Raw genomic sequence first — 22176 nt, 5'->3', positions numbered from 1 at the left:
TAAAGTTATTTTTAGACACAGCTCAAACTTGTTAAAACAAACTAACTAAATTATTGCCTGTCCCTGCTTTTTAGTGTGTATTAACTGACTGTATTAGTCTGTCTGCTACTTCAGTTTTGTCTCCAGGTAAAGGCTATAGTCGTCACTCTTCTGTTGTTCATACTGAGCACATAGTCAGGCGAAACACTCTCCTGCTCTCTCTGCTTTCTCTCCCATTAATCACAACCTTATTAGACGCTGTACCACTTCCGTTCTGCCACCCACTCCTCTATCCTCAGCTTCTTTATCATTATTAATCACCTGCATTCAGTGGTCAAGCAGATCTCTAGTCTGTGATGATTGGCTGTGCTAGACAGTGGGCGGGGCCCTCGCTGATGCATCATACACAGTACCAGCACAGCAGAAAAGCTCCTCTCTTGCCCTCCCCCTTCCTCTACCTCTCACTCTGCCTTTCATACATACGCCAGAGCACAGACTGCAGCAGAACGCAGGACCAGAAGGATTTTCCTTCTCATACTGGAACAGTCGAGAAACCAGTGGGACAGAGGTACAGTTAGCCAGTGAGGAGGAAAAAGACATTATTCATAGAGGATCCACTGAGGAGTACCTGGCTTTTAAGCTGCCAAAGTGAGTGGTTGTCCCTTTGCGTTTATCCCCACTGTGTATGTGTGTCCATGCGTGTGAGTTTACTGCAGAAGCAGCAGCAGCACTGCAGATGCCACGATCAGGGACTCTGCTCATCCCTCTTTCCCCTCCCCCCATTCTCCTCCTCCTCATCTCCTCTTCTTCTGTTAGAGCATCCATTAACAAGCAGGGACTTTTCCCATTTCTGAGTGCGCATTGATTGTGTATGTTGCATGTGTTTGTGAGAGAGCAGAATCGGTCCGGCCACACCTGGACGCAGCAACTGCAGGGGGGACTCGGAGTGCGCTTGATTTTCCTTGCCTCATGACTAATGTGTGCTCTTGTGAGGTACAAATCAAGCTCACCACTGGTAGTTTTTGAACTGTTTCCAAATGATCCCCTTTCTGCAGGTTTGCATCTGGCTCTCAGAAGCACTTCTGTGGACTCCCTGGTGCATCCATCCCTCTTTTGGGGCTGCCCCACTCCCTCCCCCTCAGCCTTACTTAAGTATAGGATGACAAGCTGTGCGCCCCTGTGCTGAGGAGGCGGGCAGCAGTATGGGCACTGTGCTGAACGGCATCCCCACCACCATCCCCTTCGCCACCAATCTGCCACCATCACGCTGCCCCACCAAGACGGGCACTCCCCCAGGCCCCGCTGATGGGCGAAGACACTGACTCCACCCCAGCTCTCAACCACCACGGCTTCCTCCCCGACCACAACTATGTGACTGAAGGTAAGAAGATGACACAGGAAGCTGTATGTGTCTGTTCTTTGTATTGAAGTATTTCCTTCAGGCAAGTGTGTATCTATGTATTGAACTTTTGGAGTGTGAGTAAGACAGAGTGCGTGACAAAACTAGCTCAGGGCAGCTTCCTAAGCTTCTATAAGCTCTGTGTTAATTATTGTTCAGACAGGAGCTGCCCTAGTCACCAAAACATTCTTTGTCGCAAAATTATATCATCTAAGGCAACTTTTCCCCTCCTCTCACACTATTTCCTTTTTCCCACCCGGCACTTTTCATTCATTATTTTGTTTATGCTACTTTGTGTTACACAGCTATTTTGTCACACCGCAGGGAGGAATTGATCTGGCCCATGCCAGAGTGTCTTCACTTTTGTCTCCAGTTGTGTTTGTGTGTCAGAGAATTTTCCAGAAAAACGAGGCATAAAAATTCCACCACACTGTTTTTGTACTTGCATTGCATGTCGGCTCTTGTATGTGACGCGCGTGTTCTCCCTGTTTGCTCCCCCACTCTTCTATATAATTGGCTCAGGTGTCAGATTGAATACATGATCTAAGGCAGGGGGTATATTGACAAACCCAGCAGCCTACAAAACTGTACAAACCACTGAATTTCTTTGGTTTCTTTATAAAGCATAAAGGAGATGGATTATGACCGTGGATAACCACGTTCTACTTATCTTATTACCACCACTAATCTTACCTGCATGCTGGCTTTACCTGTCTGCTTTCCTGCCTCGTCTGTCTGTTTCTTACACTCAGCTCATTGTTCGCTACGCGCCTTAGACCTGAACAGCGGATTATCATTTTGGGGTCATGAACGTGTTGCGAGCTTATTTGTGATCCTCCTATCACTGTAGAAAGGGAATTATGCTTCCTCTGTGTGTGCTGTGGCATAATTTCCTCTTGCACAGAAGCACATGGTGTAGTCAGGGGAGACTGTAGTGCTGCCTGTTGATTGTGCAAATACTCTTGTGTGTATTCAACACACCACTGAAGATTACATTTGTGCATGTCTTTGTCTGTATGTGAAGGTGTGCTTTTCTGTTTCTTCTTACATATACTGTGTTTCCATTAGTAAATTGTATCCATTTCAGGAAAAAGGTTTTTAGTAAGTGACTGGTAAAAGAAAAAGAAAAATTAGCCTTAATACCCCTTAATACCTCTCTACACCCATCCATTATTGCTATAGTAACAGCCAGCAATGCTAAACATGCTGCTTTTCATGCTTGGCCAGAGTGATTGGCAGATCATCTCCACCCACCAATAATGGCAGTATTAATTATTCCACACACACAGGAATTATTCAGGACTGAATTGCTGATGAGCTCACACCAAGGTGGACACTGCTCAGCACTGTTGGTGTGACGGGCCGTGCAGCGCATTGTGAGCTTTAATGGAGAGGACGTTCAGGAGTTCCCCAGATGACCAACAAATATTTCTTCTATCTCAAAAAAACAAAAAACAATAAATCTGGGAATCCACTCCAACTCCCTCCACCTTTCGTCCATGTTCACCCCATCCCCCTTCCGCCTCCCCATTTCCACCTGCCCCTTTTTCCCCTGTCTGGTCTCTAATGCAACACACAGCATTGTTGGGTGCTGAAGTGGCACAATTGCCTAACAATTATCCAACAGTGCTCTAAAGACTGCTCAAACACAGTACGCGTGTCTGAGGGAAAACCGAGCTTGGTATAGACACACAGAAGGAGATGGTACATGTGATTTTTATTCGTGGGTTTATTTTGCTGTCTCCTGGTTGTGTGCCTGTATGTGTGTGTTTCCATCTTTCTTTCTTTTCTTTTTCCTGTGTTTACATTTATATTCGTGTGTGTGTGCATCTTTTTGTTAGTTCAGGTTTGAATTTGTGTGGATGTGTGTCTGCAAGTGTTGTGTCTATGTGTGTAAATGTGTGTCTGTAGATCTTCTAGTGGGGATTCCCCTCCCCTGTAACTCCTACAGGGGAGGGATGCTTAAACTCCCTCTTCCTTGCAGTCCCTCCTCTCTTGAATTACATACATTGCTTACTCCCCATCGTCCACAAACTTCCCTTGCCTTCAAAAGTATCTCATTTGGTTCAATGAATCGAGTAACAAATTCTAATTTTTAAAAATAACCCCATTATTATCCTATGCCTCTATATATAAGAGTGCCCATTATTAATTATTATTATTTACTCGAGCAGAAATTGAAAATAAAAAAATCACTAAATGGTCATATAACAATTCCACATGTATCTCTAAAAATGAAAACTGTGTTACACTGAATATCTTTGGATGTTTGCCCTGTTTAGTAACTTGTAATGGGGAGATTTGATTATGTTCCACATTATATGTCATTAAAGACTATTCTAAGGCAAGTTCTGAGTCATTAAAGTAATTGGTCACGAGGGAAAATGTGACCGAGTAGCCTTTCCCTGGGCCATGCACACTAATGATTACCTGGAAAGCTAAATGAAAGTGAATAAACAATACATGCTTAAGACTTTGTCCCATTAGCTTCCTGTGTTCATCCTTCATGTGTTGCTAGCTTTTCCCACCAAACCCAATATGTTATTCTGTGATCATGAATACACCACCAGCTGATTTTCTTTGGTGAGTACTCATGACCAAGTGTGGTAATGTAGTAACTCAGTCCCTACCCTTAACCCCGCCTTCAACCCCCTTTGCTGCCCTGGTCCTTTTTCCTTCTTATTTTCCTTCCTTCCTCACCCTCTGCTTCCCTGTTGCCCTCCTCCCTCCCTTCCCCCCTCCGTCCATCCTTGCTCCTCTTGCAGGGCTGCTCCTGGCTATAGCCTGAAGAGCTCCGCCCCATCCTGTCCACCCCTCTCCACCCTGGAGTCCTCCCCCAGGATGTTGAGCCCCATCCAGGTCCTGTGCTCCGACATCACTACCCTTTCTCTGGAGCCTGAGCCTTTTGCTTCTTACACTGAAGGTGTGTGCTCTATCCTCTTCTATCCCGAAGGTCATATCTATGTCACACAAATGTGCCACATGACCCCAGTGTGAGATGTGAGAGTTGCATGTGTGCACATCTGTGTGCTAATGGCTCCATGTGAGAGTGTGTGAGTGTTTGAAAGAAGTGTGTGTGTGTGTGAAGGAGTAGTTTGAGTCAAGTGCATTTCCATGTGAGTCTGACTGTTATAAATATCTTAAACATCACTTTGTCTCTGTCTGTCTGCCTCATCCTTTTTTGTGTGCCACTATTTTTATATCCAGCTCTTTATTTTTATCTCAGTCTGCCTGCTCGGATTGTGTGTGTGATTGATTTCTTTAAATAGTTTGACCAGATGACACCCCGCCTCCTTCAAAGCATTGCTATCTTAAAAGCATTGCTATCTTTCTTCTATTTTATACTGAGGGAGAAAACACACGGGCACTTCACATCCATGAAAACGAGCACACACGGAATAAAATCAAATCTGTGTAGACATTCACACAAAGGCCTGGAAATGCATTTTTTTCCCATTCTCATTTCATTCCATCACCTTTATTAATGTGTCGTCTGTAAAAAATCTGAAAGTTGTGAAAAAAGCTTTGAATTTCCTGGAGAATTGCTTGGTTTACTTGACAAGCAATCCATATAATTGCTTTGCTTTGTGAAACACTACAGACAACAGTTACATTTAATTTCCAAGAAGATAAAATCAGTGAATTTTCTGCATTTTGTGCAAAAGAAATTCAGGATTGACTGATCTATTAATGCAAATAAATGTAGAAGGCCAGAGGAATGCATTAAAAGGCAATTCTGTTTGTTTTTAAAAAAAAAATATGAAGGATTAATTTTTCAACATTTATGAGCTGTCGGAACATATTCTGAGTTTTCAATATCACTGGGGTCAGACGGGGTGTAAACATACTAAGCCTCTCATCTTTTTTTTCATGCTAGTCTCACAAATCTGCCGAAAAATAGATTTTTTTACAATCAAAAATGAATCACAAGCAGCTTTGAGAACACGTGTAGTCAGAAGAAGCTCCTGCAGCTTGGTAAAACCGGATTACAAGTGTATAGTCTACAGGCGCAGCAGCTCGCTTGTTTTGTAATTCTAATTGTTTATATCTATAACCATTAGGCTCACACCAGCTCCTCTATTCTGCTGATATTTGTGCAGAGAAATGGCAGACTCCCTGCTGTGCTGGGCTTAAATCACTCCTCTCCACACACGTGCATTTCTAACAAACACATGCGCCAGTTCTTTTTCCCAGATAACTCCAAAACTGCAGGACAGGGATCAATTTGCCATCTCCCTCCGGCAGGCTCTCCCCTCCTCCTCCCTCACTCCCTCCAACCCGTCTATTTCTCTACAGGGTAATTGAGTACACACACTTGTGCACACGTATGCAGGAAATGCGTGGTGCTTGAGCTACAGCTCACACACACACACACACACACACACACACACACACACACACACACACACACACACACACACACACACACACACACACACACACACACACACACACATCTCCTGCTGAGTGGTGGCTTGTCCCTGCTTTTAAGGAGCGTATGTTTTTGGCTTGGCTCTAATGGTCCGTGTTTACCCAGACCTAAGATATCTATAATTGGACCTGTAGGATGTCTGCTTCCCTTTCTGCCCCCACACCCCCCAAAACAGGAATTCTGCCTCCCTGTGTTTTTACCTCCACCCTGATCTGCATCTTCGGACTGACAATTAAATTAACTGACTGATCACTTCAGTTCTATCTGTCAGCTATTTTCACTGCTAATGTTGTGAGAAAACTGTGACATCTAAAAAATATTTGCTTTGTTCAACCAGCATCCCCAAAATTCAAGCCATACAATTAATAACAGTTAATTTTGTATTTACTATGTTGTGATTTTTAAGGCACTGCTGTCCGTAAACACTACAGTGTTTGTGTATTTGGTGTTCATACCCTGTGCCTGTTTTATATCTTTCTGTATCATTGGGTTCATTCATGTTTGTGTGTTGTTTTGTGCTGTATGTGTGAGCGCATGCACTTGCAGTCACAGTGTGTTCCTTCAGCTTCTGCAGTGTGGCAATGAGTCAGACTGCTGATGCTAATGGACAGTCTGTGGGAGAGACAGACTGAGGAAGCTTGCTGCACTGTAGCACACTTATCCACAAGACAAAAACCTACAGCTTCACAATGGCACACACATTGCCTTTACACACAAGTGAACTGGATAGCAATACTTCTTGGGAGAGAACCACAGTGATCATGATGGTAGTTATCTCTGCAGTTGTTGCTTAGATTCTTATTAGGTGTTTTTCTCCTCTATTAAAAAGAGTGAAAGACACAGATGGGTGTGTGTTTTGTGTGTGTGCACAAAAAGGAAACAGAGGAACAAAAAGACCAGAAGAGGATCCAGGTTGAGAACAGACTGAGGCTGAGCCAGGAGAGAGTGTGTGCTCCATATTTTATTCAGCTATACTGTGTGCCGCTCCTATGGTTTTGCTTAGCTTAGCTCTTTCTGACTGTGACCTGACTGGAGACACAGTTGTCTGTATGCATCCAGCCTCTCACTCACGCACGGAGCATTAAGCTCACACATTTTCTTTGCCTTATTTTATGCACATGTGCACGTAAAGCCCCTCTGGTGCACATATGCGCGTTTGTGAATTGGACTGCATACACAGGGGTCTGCATGTCTGTGTGCATCCCTTAATTATCTGCCTATCCTCAATTAGGATCACAGCGTCTGCTTCATCTCCTGGTATTAATTTAGCAACATTTGTTAGTGGACAGAACTAGAGCAGCATAATTATTTTACCACGCTCCTTCTTCCTGTGAGGGTTGGATTGCTGAATCCCACTTCCTCCTTCACCAGATTCCATATATGGCTAACCTTTACCAGCACCGTCTCCACTGGTTGGCTCTGCTTGTTACTATGGCAACCGCTACACACTGGAGGAGCCCCACCACCACCACTATCACCACCGCTGCCTCAGCTTTCTAGTCCTTTCCCTTCACCATCCTTTCCATTTTACCACCACCAGCATCACCACTTCTTGTGCACACTAGGCAGCAGAGTGCTGTGGGGGAGGGATGAGAGAGGGAGAGAGGAAGAGAGGTGAATGTGCAGAGACAACCAAGAAGAAACTGAGACAGAGAAATGGGGCAAAGAGAGAGATTGGCAAACAGGAGATTAGAGATGACAAAAGAACATGTGGGTTGAAAGGGAATGAGAGAGAGCCTAACATTGAGGGGGAAATTGTCACCGAATAATAAGAAAGGTTCTGCAGCATCTGAGAGATCAAGAAAGTGTGTGTAATAAAGAAAGATGGCTGAAGTAAAGAAAGAGGTAAGAAGTGATACACAGAATGTATGAGGGTGAATGAGGTTGTGTTGTCGTGGAGATTGAAGAGCAGTCCCCGCCTTTCCTCATCATAAAATCTCTCTTTCTCAAGGCCACAACAAAATAGGCAAGGCTACAGCTTTGAATCACTCCGACTCAATAAATACACTCTCCAAGCTCTATTTTTATTACAGCAAAGCTTAGTAAGAGCCATGTTCTTTTCTACCAACACCATGTGCTGTATAGAGAAATCCAGTAGACGCTGCAATGCCTTGTTGTTATTTTTGTGGTCAGCAGTGAATTTTCAGTTGCAGTTTCAGGGTTTTTATCATGATTATTTCCATACTCGGTCAGTGTGTATGTTTAGGTCAGCAGCCCAGTGCAATGCACAAGTTAAACAGTGTTATGTGGGACAGAAACCGAGATTATTGTTGAGATAACTGGAGAAATGTTTGTTAATGCATTAAATGTCTGGCTGTTGTCAGCAGTATAAATCATCATCTACCTCTTCATCATCTTCTGTGGGGTCATCACAGTGTTTCATCTGCTTCCGTCTCGCCCTATCCCTAGCAGCACCATCTATCACAACAAGCCTCTGCATGTCCTTCTTGACTGCATCCATGACTCTTCTCTTGTTTCCTTCTGCCTGGCTTCTTGCTTTGTTGCCAAGCTGCTAACCTGAGCTATCCCTCTGATATATTCATTTCTATTATTGTCAGCTACTCCAAATGAAACTGAGAATGTTTTCTACTCTGCCACCACTTGGGCTCCTGTATTTTTGTCAGTGCCAAACCACACATCGTTGCAGGTCTCACTACCGTCTTGTAAATCTTCCATTTCTCTCTCACTGCTATATTTCTGTCACAAATCACCACATGTCTCCACCCACTCCACCCTACCTGCAAATTGTTCTTTACCTCTATTGTGCTCTATTCATTGCTTCCGATGGTTTTTAAACTTTACTACCTCTGCCTCTTGCAGTATCTCTCTCTATAATTCACAACTATGTATTCTGTCTCGCTTCTACTGACTTCCATCCATCTTTTCTCCAGTACATTTCTTCACCTCTTTAGGTTCTCTTCCACCTGCTCCCTACTCTTAGCAAAGGGCTAACGCCTGCAGTAAGATTAATTTAGTAAAAAGAAAAACCATGATGGCAAATGTAAAAACAAATGAAAACAGCCTACATCAGCACATCTAGCACTCCATAGTCATTTGTTACTTATTTTTTGTTCTTTAGATTAAAAAGAAAACAATTTGTGGGTTCGTGAGAGGTAATATGTTGGAACTGTTTCTCGTTCAGCTGCAGTAAGTTTGTTGATTTGCTATTTGTTGAACTTCACACTATCCTAAGTGAGGTTTATGTTACTTCCCGAATAAAGGACTATAACAAAACAAATGATAATAGAGTAAAATATATATATATTTTTTAAATGTGTCTGTTCACAATGGCATTCGTGATCTTGGAGGAATAGTACTATAACTTAGCCAAGCTTCCTGCCGGGTCAGTTACATACCTTCTCATCACTCATCATTTTTACCAAACCTTACAGTTTAATCTATCCGAAAGAGGTTTAAGCACAGATACTTTCAAGCAGCTTTGTCTCTAAATCTATTGTATGTTTACAACTAAATCTTCAATCTGCTGCACAAAGGCAGAGGTGAAAGGAGGACAAGTGAACGGAGGAACAGGGAGCAGATTACATGCAAAGCTGAACCACACACAGGTCCCAGTTGTCCTCACACGCGCTCACACGCTCTTCTTTTGACGACACAACTGTGCACTTTTCCGTTTCATGTTTTGTGTATTGTGTTATACAGAATGGACCACGTAAAGCACTGAGTCACTGCACTAAATGCTAAGTGGATAATAATGTGCCGATATTTTAGCGCTTTAAATGAGCCATTGGGTTATTGTTTAGGGAGCGATGGGAGCTGTGAGGTAAATATACAAATGAATGTTATATGAAATTAGCGATTAAAACTCACTGTGTCGTGACTTTAAACACGCAGTTGTTTATGCCCTTAATAGAGGCCAAGGAGTACGCATTCACCCCAGCATAAAAACATGAACCCGAGTGACTCTGTAGTCTTGTACGTCATTGTGTATGTATCATAGTGGAACACAGAAAGCACCTGTGCCTACTGTGAAACAGCTGTGTGTGCGGTTGATTTCCTTTGTTTTCATGTACTTGCATGTTCTTTATAAAGCTCATTCTTCAATTTCAAGCACAGTTATGCAACAGTTATCAAATATTGTCTCATTCCAAACATGAATTTGCATATTTTAATCCACTTACATGTTAATCCACTGACTGTTGATTTGGTTTAATAATGTAGTGTGAGATGAACATTATACAGATGAATGATGATGTGCGGCTAATGGCTACTCCTCTCTCTTTCACTGTCATTTCCACTCTCATACTGCACATCTCCTCTTCTTCTCTCTCTTTCTGCATTCATCTTTGTCTTTATACTTCCAGCTGATATCATCTCCACTGTTGAGTTTAACCACACTGGAGAGCTCCTGGCCACGGGAGACAAAGGGGGCCGTGTGGTCATCTTTCAGAGGGAACCTGAGGTACTTACACATGCGCACCACACCAACACTGACACACTTGCACTCATGCAGCACATTCAGATATAACATTTTTCATTTGAGCTGTGAGGGTAGCAATGAATGCACTTGGTTCCCCTCCAGCTACACTCTATATTGGTTGATAAATACTTGATGTCCCTGCTGTGTCAGAGAGTGTGTCATTATAGCTGTGCGGAGTCCATGCCAAGCAGTTTCTGATTAACATCGAGGTGATGGAACATGCACATCTTTCACTTTCATCTACCTTTTTTTCTCTTTCATTTCCTTTTCTTTTCATAGAGCAAGACTGAGCCCTTCTCCCAGGGAGAGTACAATGTCTACAGCACCTTTCAGAGCCATGAGCCCGAATTCGACTATCTTAAGAGTCTGGAGATTGAGGAGAAGATCAATAAGATTCGATGGCTGCCTCAGCAGAACGCTGCACACTTCCTGCTTTCCACCAATGGTGAGAGCTTCCTGCATACACACCCTGGAGAAAACTGGAAGCTGATGTGATTGATATTTTCTACATTTGCTGTGAACCACTTTAAATGATTGCTTTTTCTGAAGGCATTATCTAAGAGCATGTTTCTGAGATACTGTTGCTTCTCCCTTACCCTTTTACACCTGAGCACTGCCAGACCGTATCTTATTAAAATAGTACCTGTCTTCTTAAAAAAATTAATGAGTGTGACCCACTTTAAAGCTCCAAACAGCTTTAATGGCAAGGCCTCCTAAAACTACTATATGTTGCGTGTCACTTCTTTTTAATTTGCCATTGGAGGTCTTCCATTTCCCAGGCTCTCCTGTATTGTTGTAAAGATGCTATGCTCTCTCAAATTCAAAATTTTGCCTCCCAATTACCACTTGAAGATAAATTTGAATTTGCCCCAATGTTCCTTACCCAATGAGGTTTTTAGGATTGTGGCGCTGTTACTGATTGAACTGAAAAAAAAAAGCCTTTGGCTTAAGGAGTTAACATGTTTGTGTGGGTGAGGAACGTCTCGTAATTAAGATCTTAAGTCAGAAGCAGATTTTCCCTTGCCTAATCGCAGACGAGTTTCTGTTTGTGTTGCAACTCTTCTCTGTAGTACATTAGGATGTGAGGTTACACTCTCATTTTATGGCTGGAATACCGGTACTTATTTTAGTTTATATTTACCCTGAGAACCTGAGTATTGATTTTTTTAAAGTACTTTATTATTTATAATTGAAGGCATGAAATATGTAGGACCTGCCTCAGCAGCTGAGTAGCAAACATGCTGACATGTTTGTTGTTGCTATTTTCTCAGTATAATACAAAGAGTCCACGCTTCCTTACCAACCTGACTGTGTGATAAATTAGTACATAATATAAATGTTTGTATTTTTTTTTTATTACAAAACAAAAACAGTTTACTGTAAGTTTTAATGATTGTAGCTTTGATTGTGATGAAATCCCATATTGGTCTCTGGGATTGTTTTTAATCACATCTAGGTAGAGTCTCTTATTATCAAAGCATTTCAACAAGCACCTTTATCTGATTAGTTAATGGCCCTGTTATCCGTTTTCCAGATAAGACCATTAAATTGTGGAAGGTGAGTGAAAGAGACAAACGGCCAGAAGGATACAACCTGAAGGATGAAGAGGGTCGAATCAAGGATATCTCCACAGTCACCTCTCTACAGGTAGGTATCTATCTATCTATCTATCTATCTATCTATCTATCTATCTATCTATCTATCTATCTATCTATCTATCTATCTATCTATCTATCTATCTATCTATCTATCTATCTATCTATCTATCTATCTATCTATCTATCTATCTATCTATCTATCTATCTATCTATCTATCTATCTATCTATCTATCTATCTATCTATCTCTCTCTCTCAGGTTAGGAAATAAAACTGGGTCAGTGAGTACAGATGTGTTTGCATGTGTAAAAATGGGTCACTGGCACAAGGAACATGCGAGTATGTGTGAGCCTGTGGGGGTGGTGAAATCCTCTTTTTGTATCCTTCACTACAGCGCAGGGAGAAAACGTCTACACTGGATCTTAATTAGTTAAAAGCTTCAGTGTTTCTATCAGCAGTAAACTCTTAATAAGAGTAACTCACCGTGCCTCCATATGTCTGGTTATAATGCACCTCTGTCCTTTTGGAGGAGAACCAATGTTAGTGATTCTAACACTGTGCAGTATGCAGAAAAACAAGCCATAAATTTAAAACTAACCATGCAATATTGTGCAGTCCCCTTTTGTGTGGGTGAATTTGTTAAATGTAAGCATGTGTCGACAAACAGCTTTTTAAAATGAAGCTAAATGAGTGAAGGACCGAATGAGCACTTGGACTTGCTAAAGTTTCACTCCTGAGAGTTGCTCCTTTATTATTGATGTCAAAGGAAGTAATGCATTAAATATTAACTATGAACTATGATACAATTAAATTATTTCAGTTTATTCCACTCTGTATATCTTCTACTTCTTTCATTTCATTCAGAATAAATGTTAAACTGTTCTTTCTTTGGGGTTTTCCAGGTGCCGGTGTTGAAGCCCATGGATCTGATGGTGGAGGTAACTCCTCGGCGAGTCTTTGCCAATGCCCACACCTACCACATCAACTCCATCTCTGTCAACTCTGACTATGAGACCTACATGTCAGCGGATGACCTTAGAATCAACCTTTGGCATCTGGACATCACTGACCGTAGCTTCAGTATCCTTCATGGTTCGAAGCACTCGTGCACAAAGACTGGAGGAGATGAAGACAAACACTTATGTGTGTACGCACATAAAGCAGGCATATATTTGTCAAAGCCCAGGGACTGCAATAATGAATGCATACATTAATGCATGCATACTCAACAATCAATTCCTGCCCACACAAAGCAACAAGCTCTGCAAATCCCACTTTGTTGTATGAAGATATGCACAAAGACACACACAGTGCTGGGGGAGGGGAGTATTATTCTTGAGGAGTGAAAATGTATCTTAATGAATAATTCAGTGGCTGCATAAATATTTCAGCCCTTTTCTGAGTTCTAATCCAGCTCAATAGGACACAGTACAGTCGCATCCCTGACCCAGACAGGATTTATAATATTACAATTTATGTGAATATGGAATTAGTTTTCTCCCAACAATCCCCTCTAGATATATTTATATTGGTTTGCTTTATTCCTGCTGTGAATTATTGATATAGTGTTGGCTATGTATACATTTATATAAACTTTTGTTTATATTTTGTTTGTAGATTATTGGCCTGTGTGTGTTTCCATATTATTTTAATCAGTTTAATTATTTTCTCATTGAGTCAGTTAGGGAGTTAAATTAATAAAAGGATGAATGAATGCATAAATAAATGAATTAATTATGTGCAGTCTATAAAGCGCAGGCCTGAAGAAGCTGGCTCTTTGAGAGTTTTCCTCAGCTGTGGCGCTCTCCATCAGACATTGTGGACATCAAGCCAGCCAACATGGAGGATCTGACAGAGGTGATCACAGCGGCTGAGTTTCATCCCCACCACTGTAACTTGTTTGTCTATAGCAGCAGTAAAGGCACGCTGCGCCTCTGTGACATGAGAGAAGCAGCACTGTGTGACAAGCACTCTAAATGTGAGTAAAACGTGCTGAGAGAAATGATGGACACGCGCATGTTGCATGTTTATAGTTTTTACAGCAAAGATTAGAAAAGATCTAAGCTTTTAGATAAGTATGCTAACCCTTCAAGCAGGCCAAAATTCAACAACAGCTGTATTTTTTTCTTAAATGGAATGGACTGGTACTCAGAGTTTGTCTACTCTATTTGAGCAGTCAAAGTCCATTTATGGATTCACACACATTCAAGCACAAACACTTCTTTTTCTGTGCCCTAGCATTCACATGCTCGCACTGATGGATCAGAGGCACCTTGGGGTTCAGTATATTGCCCAAGGATGCTTCGACAAGCAGACTAGAGTAAACAACCATTTCGCTGCTCTAACTCCTGAGCAGCAGGTGCTCCAAACTAGCAGCGAGGAATGGCAGTGCTTTTTTCTGTAAGCTGGGTTTATCTCTATCCTCTGATTTTTCTTCTAAATTTTTAAAATTGAGGTTTGCATTTGTGGTATTGAGTGGAATTCCTTGATAACTCTTGTGTGTATTTTTTATTGCTTTGGTATTCCCAGACTTTTACTTTACCACAAATTGTTAAAGTTTTTAGGCATTTTGAGCATGTTAGTTCAAAGTGCTGCTGTGCCCAATTTTAAGCTTTACTCATCTACAGCCGGCAAAACTTAAGGTACAATAATACTAAACGAATGGCCTAAAAGATAAATTGTAAGAATTATGATTTCCCCACATTGTAGAAGTATGATTTATCACTTCTGGACCTTTTCTACTCTGTGTAATAATTTTTAGTTCTACCTCAGAACAGGGCTAGTTGCTCCATAAATCTGTTGTCCTTAAGGGGCAACAATTCAAGTCATGGCACTATATTTCTTGTATTTACGTTTTCTCTCAATCACTTTGGTTCATTTCTCAGAACATCGAGTCATTTGTGCATTATAAAAGCAATGTCATTCTTTTAAATAATTTTTTGACGCATTAAACGTGTAAAAGGTTACGTACTATTTCTTTCTGTCTCACTTCCCAAAACATCCCGGCAGTAGTTCACTGTGCAAGTCACCACATGGAAGATGGTTGCAGCATTTGTCACAATATGTGATGTGAATGAGAATTTTTCAGGCCACAAATTCTTCACATCACAGCAGATGTCATGCAAACGACTGTACACAGCCTCTGCAGGCGTCTGCTCTGATGTTTTATTGTATTTTTGGCTTTGAGCTATAAAACAATCTCATCTTTTTCTTTTCTGTTGGTAACGTCGACAAAACCATTCTAGTTCATACACCAAAAATGTAAATGTTAATCCCGACTAGTCTCATACATGCAGTATTGTGTCAGCTTGTTGTTTGGAAACTGATGTATGCCTTAGAAAAATCCCTGTCACTGAATCTTAGCCACGCTTTCCTCGACTGCTTGCGGTATGTTGTCATATATTGACAACATGGCTGCAAAATTTGACTAAAAGAGTGAAATGTTCATTGACATTTTGGTCATAAATAATACTTATGGAACTGTGAGCCAAGCTTTCCTGCCTGTCTTTTCTTTGTTTCCCACTTTTTGTTCCTGTTGTAATGCTTCATCCATTCAGTTTACAGCTTTGATCATGAGTCACTGCTGCAGTGTTCCTGCACAAGCTGTGCTCAGCAAGCAGCTAGATCTTTCATTTTATTTTTCATATTCAGTGTTTAGAGGAACTTTAATAGAGCTCTTTGACATTTGCTAATGTTTATACACTGATGTATTCAGACAGCAACACCTCTACAGAAAGATACAGAAGCCGTGTCCGTGGTCTCTGTCTCATAAATGGCACTTAACATAATGAGTCATCTGAGAGATTTATCTCTGTACACGAGATAAAAGCACACATATCCAACTGTGTTTCTGCCTTTCATCTTGCTTAACGGCACTCGCTGACCTCTCCTTCTCTCGCCTTTTTGTCTCCCTCCCACTCGCCAGTGTTTGAGGAGCCCGAGGACCCCAGCGCCCGCTCTTTCTTCTCCGAGATTATCTCCTCTGTGTCGGACGTCAAGTTCAGCCACAGCGGTCGATACCTGCTCACCAGAGACTACCTGACTGCCAAAGTCTGGGATCTCAACATGGAGAGCAAGCCCCTAGAGACATACCAGGTGTGTGACTGGCGATGTGTGGAAAAACATGAGGCAGTGTCACAATAAATGACAAGAAACACCAGGATGAATATAATATATTGTATTCTGTCTTACTCAGCTACCATGATGAGAAATGGATAGATCAAGGTTAAGGAGCTCCCAGGGGTCAGGGATCCTTGCAGGTCACAAATAATACAATTGACAATTGGTGTTCTATAACTTTAAGCTCTTCTATTTTATTTGTAGGAGATTTAAAGAACACACTGAACAAAGGAGAAACATTACATATGCACAGCAGGTTCCTTGATTAGCTTTAAGGCTATGAAAACGATCTGCTATGGACTTTGCACAGTTGCAAGAGAGAGGAGGGGGAAGACATGCAGCAAATGCTCTGGGATGGATTCAGCCTGGTGAGCTTTACTGGCACCCCATTTTTTTTGCACATCTTAACCTTACTCTGGACTGATATGTGCAAAACTCTCTACATCATCAAGGCATCAAATGGGGAAAATTCCTTTTTTTTTTTTTCATTACTTAGGTAATATTAAAAAAACAAAAAAAAGAAGGGAAGGGGAAAAAAGGCCTGAACCTGTTACTGTAGTGGGTGGTGTTACTAAGAAACCCAGCACCAAACTATCAACTGTCATCATTACCACTGACCAAATCCCAGTTGTGTTGTCCAAATGGCGAGGTGACTAACGGTTTACTGAAAGAGGGCATTGTCGTTATGGAAGAAATACAAGATCGGAGAACGAAATGAGTCATGAGTGTAAGATTGTCTCTTACAATCACAGTACTTACAGATGATTCGATTTTTTCCCAAACCTTTTAAGGATAATTGAGAGAAAATGCACTTCCCCTCACTGATGCAGAATCCTCACGACATTTTTTAATGTAAGATCGTAATCTCTTTGTATGTCAAAGAAATGAATAAACCCAAATTAAAACCGTAAATTATCAGTATGTTGTGTATGCGGGAGTTAATTTACAGGGGCTTAAAAATGCTGTGTTGATATACACATGAAATAATAAGCTTTTTAATATTTACGCATGCTATTATTTACACATACATGCTCAGTTTTTCTCCTGTGTCACTTCTAAGTGGCCACGCTAGCTTCTGGTTATGCATTTATAGGCACTAAAACTATTTATCAGCTCCTTTTTTTTTTCCAGTATGTGTTTAGTATTCCTGCCTCAGGCCTGTGGGTGAACATGCGTGTTTGTGTATGTGTTCCTGCCTGACGTGTGAGGGCCTGTGAGGCGGCCAGGAGTGGGAGGCTGAGACGCACTGGAGCTATTTATAGGATCCCGAGCCTCCACTCATAAAGTAAAGCGTGAAGGAGGGATACCTTCCACAGTGGCTGACACCTAGATCTGCAATGCAGCAGAGAAAGGGGGGAAGGAGGGACAAAAGGGGTGAGGAATTGGGAGGGAGTATGAAGATGGTGTGATGTGAGGAGGAGAGATGAATAAAAGAGAGTAAATGGTAGGATTAGAGAGAAGGATTGCAGAGGATGCAGCGTACGGTGGCCTCTGAAAATATCTGCATTCAGGTATAAATATGTATAAAAACATGGTCAGGTCTTCATCTAAGTCACAGATAGTGACTCTATTTTAACTATAATAATAATCCTGCTCTTGTTTTTGTTCAATACTTTATTTAAACACTCGGTGTTGTTTGGAAAAAGTATTCCAGCTGCTATGCTAACAGCAGAGTTGATTGGAGTCAGGAGTTAACAGCAGCATCAGCTTTTGGAAATCATGCCTTTTAGAAAAGACATGTTAGAATTTATTGAGGTTAATTTAATTCCATAGTAAGCTGGGCAGACCCAGACAGCTCAAGGCTGAAAGGAATCGGTGAAGCTGGTCTGTTTTATGATGTTATGGAGAACTGAGCCCACAGAAGGAAATCAAAGGAAAACCTCCAGAGAGACACCTCTTTCTTTGTATTTGAAATTTATTAAAGGACAACTTGAAACTGTATGGCACTGCTGGGAAAGTGGTGTTTGGATTGATCACACCATTTGGGAAGAACACACAGTACAAAGGGGCATTGTATAACGATCACAAAAACATGAGCCCAAAGTGTGTAGAGTAGAAAAAGCATTGTGATTTGAACCTGCTTCGACATCTTCCAGTCGAAATCTGTCAGGGAAGACTATTGTCAGAGCGTGGTGTCTGTGCTTTGAGCCTATCACTCCACACAAATAATGATACACATGAAAAGTGAGTACATATTCCTCTGGAGCCTAAAGGTGGATGCAGGGATTGTGGAGGCGTTGAAATGGCAAGCATTGATGCAGGCCAATAGCGGGATGGACTTGTCAAGGGAGAAATTTATAACTTAAAAAGACCATCAAACCAGGAGGGTATCTTTGGTTTGTTATGTGAGGAGAGTGATGCATGTTAGGTGTGCGTGACGAGGCACACCTGGAATTGTCTGCCTGAGCTTGCAGGCTTCACTCCATGTTATCTTTCAGTTTTCCTTTTGTTTGAGGTTCTATTATTTTATTGCTCCAGCACTAGCATTAGCAATTTCATGTTTGTGTATATTTTGTTAGATAGAAAAAGATCAGATTGTATTTCATGACAAATTAATGCAAGAAACGGAGTAATTCCAAATCCATTGTATGTGGGCAGAAAGTGGGTGCTGGGGTGGGGGGGTTTAAAGGCTAAGCTACCTTATTATTTATTTATCTATGGATCTATTTTGTAAATTTACACCTGTACCCCCCCCTGGATCATGAAAAATGTGCACAAATTCATGAGGAATGAGGTGCCATGCTCTAAATCAGAAATCATGCGGACTGGGGGGGTGGGAAGAGGACTGTATATTCAGCTCAAGCTGACACGGTATCATTTTCCCCTGTGCAGAAAGACCCAAAGGGAAAAACAAAATTGTCACTGGTTTTAATGTACAACCGTGAGACGACCTCAGTTTGACTGTTTATTGATTGCAAGGTGGCTGCTGGCTGCTGACTTTATGCAAAATGTGGAAAGCGGGGTTGGGGCGGGGGCTCAATGGAGAGAACAGGACCTGGAGGAAGAGGAGGTGTAGATTTCATCTCCTTGCATCACTGGGCAGACACAGTGCTGACACAGGCAGGTCGAATAAAAGCACAAGGAAAAGCAGTTATAAGTCAGTGTATGTGTGCGTGTAAGAATATATGTGTGTCTCTATTATCGCACCCTTGGTAGGTGCGATTGTAGAGAGCTGGATGTTAATGGATTTAGTGATATGGAAAGGAGGGTAGATTAAAATGTACTCCTGGCCCTTGTATTGCTGAAGGTTGGTGTTGTGTCTTATTAGCGTTTCCTTCAGGGAGGATTGTGTTACAGCATGCCCATATTTAATGTGTTTTGGTTGTGCTGAGCTTGGTATGTGTGTTTGTGTGTCTTCTGCTCACTCTTCTATTTATAGTTTACGCTGAGAGTCGATACCTGGGAGTAATGCAGCTGTGAGATGGGCTCGATTGTAATCATATCTGTTTGTGTGTGTTCCTACAGGTACATGATTATCTCCGCAGCAAGTTGTGCTCTCTCTACGAGAACGACTGCATCTTTGACAAGTTTGAGTGTGCCTGGAACGGCTCCGACAGGTACCTGATGTTTGATGATGGATGTGTGTTTCCAGCTTACAGCCATCCGTTAGTCATACCTGCTTACCCTAGAAATGATGTGATGAAAGCATGAAAACTGCCTTTAGACTAACTGGATCTCTCCTATCCTCGTGCTCTGTACAGTGTTATCATGACCGGAGCCTACAACAACTTCTTCCGCATGTTCGACCGCAACACCAAGCGCGACGTCACCCTGGAGGCGTCACGGGAGAGCAGCAAACCCAGGGCCGTGCTGAAGCCGCGGAGGGTTTGCGCCGCGGGAGGAAAACGCCGAAAGGATGATATCAGTGTGGACAGCCTGGACTTCACCAAGAAGATCCTCCATACGGCTTGGCACCCGAACGAGAACATCATTGCCATCGCTGCCACTAACAATCTCTACATCTTCCAGGACAAACTCAACTCCGAGATGCATTAGTGAATGGATGTCAGCGGCAAAAACAAATGAGTTTACACCCAATAACACACAACTATGCCAGAATGTACACACTATCAGACATGCACACACACTGTCACACGACCAAGAGATGCCTAAAACGCATACCTACACACACAATCAGAACTCATACACAGCGTTTCACGTCCCTCCTTCACCTCCTCCTCAGCCTTCCAGAACTGCAAGGCCCTCGGCAGGGCTAGGAAGGGAACAGGCTGGATTACACAACGGATTATGGATTGCAAAATTGTCCGAACAGTGGATTTCCTGATTGTTAGCCTCTGGATTGATGGTTCGTTCGTTGCTGCAGCTCGGCTTCCTGAGGGGAGGGATCACACCCTCGGCCCCAGAGTGGAGAGACGTTTACATGTTTGTCTTCTTCTTTTTTTTAATTCTTCATGCTCTTTTACTTTTTTTCCACCTCCTCCTCCACCTCCTCTGCTCTCTGTATTTGTGTGCTCAAGCAAATCCTATTCTTATCCCTTGCCCACTGTTTTGTGTAACAAAAACCCTTTGTGGTTGTCTACCAGCGGCACTGATAAGAAATGGGGCATTTATATAACTGGCTTTTTGTTTTAAGATCAGATCATCATTTCAGATCAGCTTTCCCTCTTCTGTTTTATGTAACTTCTTTTTAAATGATGATGATGGTAATTAAAGAGGATGAGGTAAAGTGATTTGCGTGATGTACGAGGATGGGACCCCACCCCCCTTCTCCCTAAGCCCACCAGACGCCTCTGAGCTCTCCCTGAATCAGGAGAGACGACCAAAAACTGGGCTGCGTTCAGCGACGTGAAACATTTACAGTCCTGCAGATAGAGAAGTTAACAGATGATACTATACCACCATGGCCTAACATGAGGACACGCGCTCATATATGGTCCACAGTGCGTTTCAGTAATTCTTGTTTTCCTTGCTCAAACGGACCCGAACGTCTCTGATTTCTGCTTCTGGTCTGAGGCTGCTTTGTGTGCTACTCTGACATTAAACATGTTAAACTCAGATCAAGCAAAAATATTACTAAAAAGAAAAAAAATCTATAAAAGAAATAATTTCAGCAATCAAATGATAAATGCTGCATGTCAAACAGATTTAGCCTAGGTGTTTATAAATTGACTCACTGACTGGCTTGGCTGCCTTCGTAACCATTTTAGATCCAGCTTGTACAAAGGCTTCGGGGGCCCCCCGGGGGGCCCTTTGCAGCACGAGTAACCATAGATGACCGAGCTCCCTTACATTTATTTGTGTCTTCGGACGCTGAAGCATGTTTACCGGTGTTCGGTTCATACACTTAACACGTACTTTTCGAATGAAGCCGTCCACAAAATCAGTTTCTGCTCAGTGAAACTGCAAACTGAGAAGAATGGGGAATGTTTGTGATTAACATTAAAAGAAAAAAGACAAAAAAATCTAAGGGCCTAAATGGTGTCTGTATATATCAGCTCGGTTTTTGACATGTATGAGGTTTCGTTGTTTTTAAACAACCATAAACGGACTGCAGACTTGATCATCGGTACTGATGACTGCCTCCAAAGCTACAGCAAAGAGATGGTACTTTAATCTCTTCGGCCTTCCTCACTGATAACTTTGCTGATGTGTTTATTTTTTAGAAAACAGCAAATTCTTTTATCTGTCCTTTTTTGTTCCTTTTGCTTTTTTCTGTCGGTTGTAGCCTACTCCACGTCCTTACCACACTAAGCCACATATTTTTGTGTTAATGTATGTTGATGACATCAAAATTGTCAAACGAACAGTTATAAATAATGTTAATATGTTTTTTTCTGAATAAAGATTTCAACGAAATTGCATCCAATGGGCGTATCATTGTGATTTTCATTACTGTTTAGTTAGGAAGTCCTAACATTGCTTAACTGTTAATATGTACCCTTTATATGGCTTTTCAAGTTATGTAGTGTAAGGCGCCACCTTGTGTTATTATGCACTTATTACATGTGGATTTAAAATTGCTAAGGGATTTAATAATGAATGAATTTAATTGAAATAATTACCAAGTTTCATGATTCTGCACATTTTTTCTGTCTGGTTATCTTTCTTCTTCTATCTGCCTAAACTTGAGTTTAAAACCCCCACAATCATCTATTTTATGCTTTAATGACAGTTAATCTGAGCAAAATACATTTCTTCATAATTTAAAAATAACTTGTGTTAACGCTTCATAAATATCAGAAGTTTTTCTT

At 41.7% G+C, this 22176-nt stretch overlaps 1 protein-coding gene across 2 annotated transcripts; it reads left to right on the top strand.

Annotated features, from left to right (window-relative positions):
* Positions 1-452: 452 nt before the first annotated feature.
* Positions 453-21791, top strand: LOC308408262 (serine/threonine-protein phosphatase 2A 55 kDa regulatory subunit B gamma isoform). 2 transcript variants are annotated; one of them, XM_080900444.1, is made up of 11 exons: positions 453-627; positions 1035-1360; positions 4144-4301; positions 10133-10230; positions 10528-10693; positions 11783-11895; positions 12748-12925; positions 13659-13823; positions 15771-15940; positions 19430-19521; positions 19666-21791. In XM_080900444.1, the coding sequence occupies exons 3-11, from the start codon at positions 4220-4222 to the stop codon at positions 19958-19960; spliced, it is 1359 nt and encodes a 452-aa protein (XP_080756570.1). In that variant the 5' UTR covers positions 453-627; positions 1035-1360; positions 4144-4219; the 3' UTR covers positions 19961-21791. The 2 variants fall into 2 exon arrangements, with proteins under 2 accessions (XP_080756570.1, XP_080756571.1); XM_080900445.1 differs by lacking the exon at positions 4144-4301.
* The last annotated feature ends 385 nt before the right edge of the window (positions 21792-22176 follow it).

The sequence above is a fragment of the Rhamphochromis sp. 'chilingali' genome (assembly GCF_963969265.1).
Source record: "Rhamphochromis sp. 'chilingali' genome assembly, chromosome: 13".
Lineage (NCBI taxonomy): Eukaryota > Metazoa > Chordata > Actinopteri > Cichliformes > Cichlidae > Rhamphochromis > Rhamphochromis sp. 'chilingali'.
This window is presented reverse-complemented; position numbering and strand designations above follow the sequence as displayed.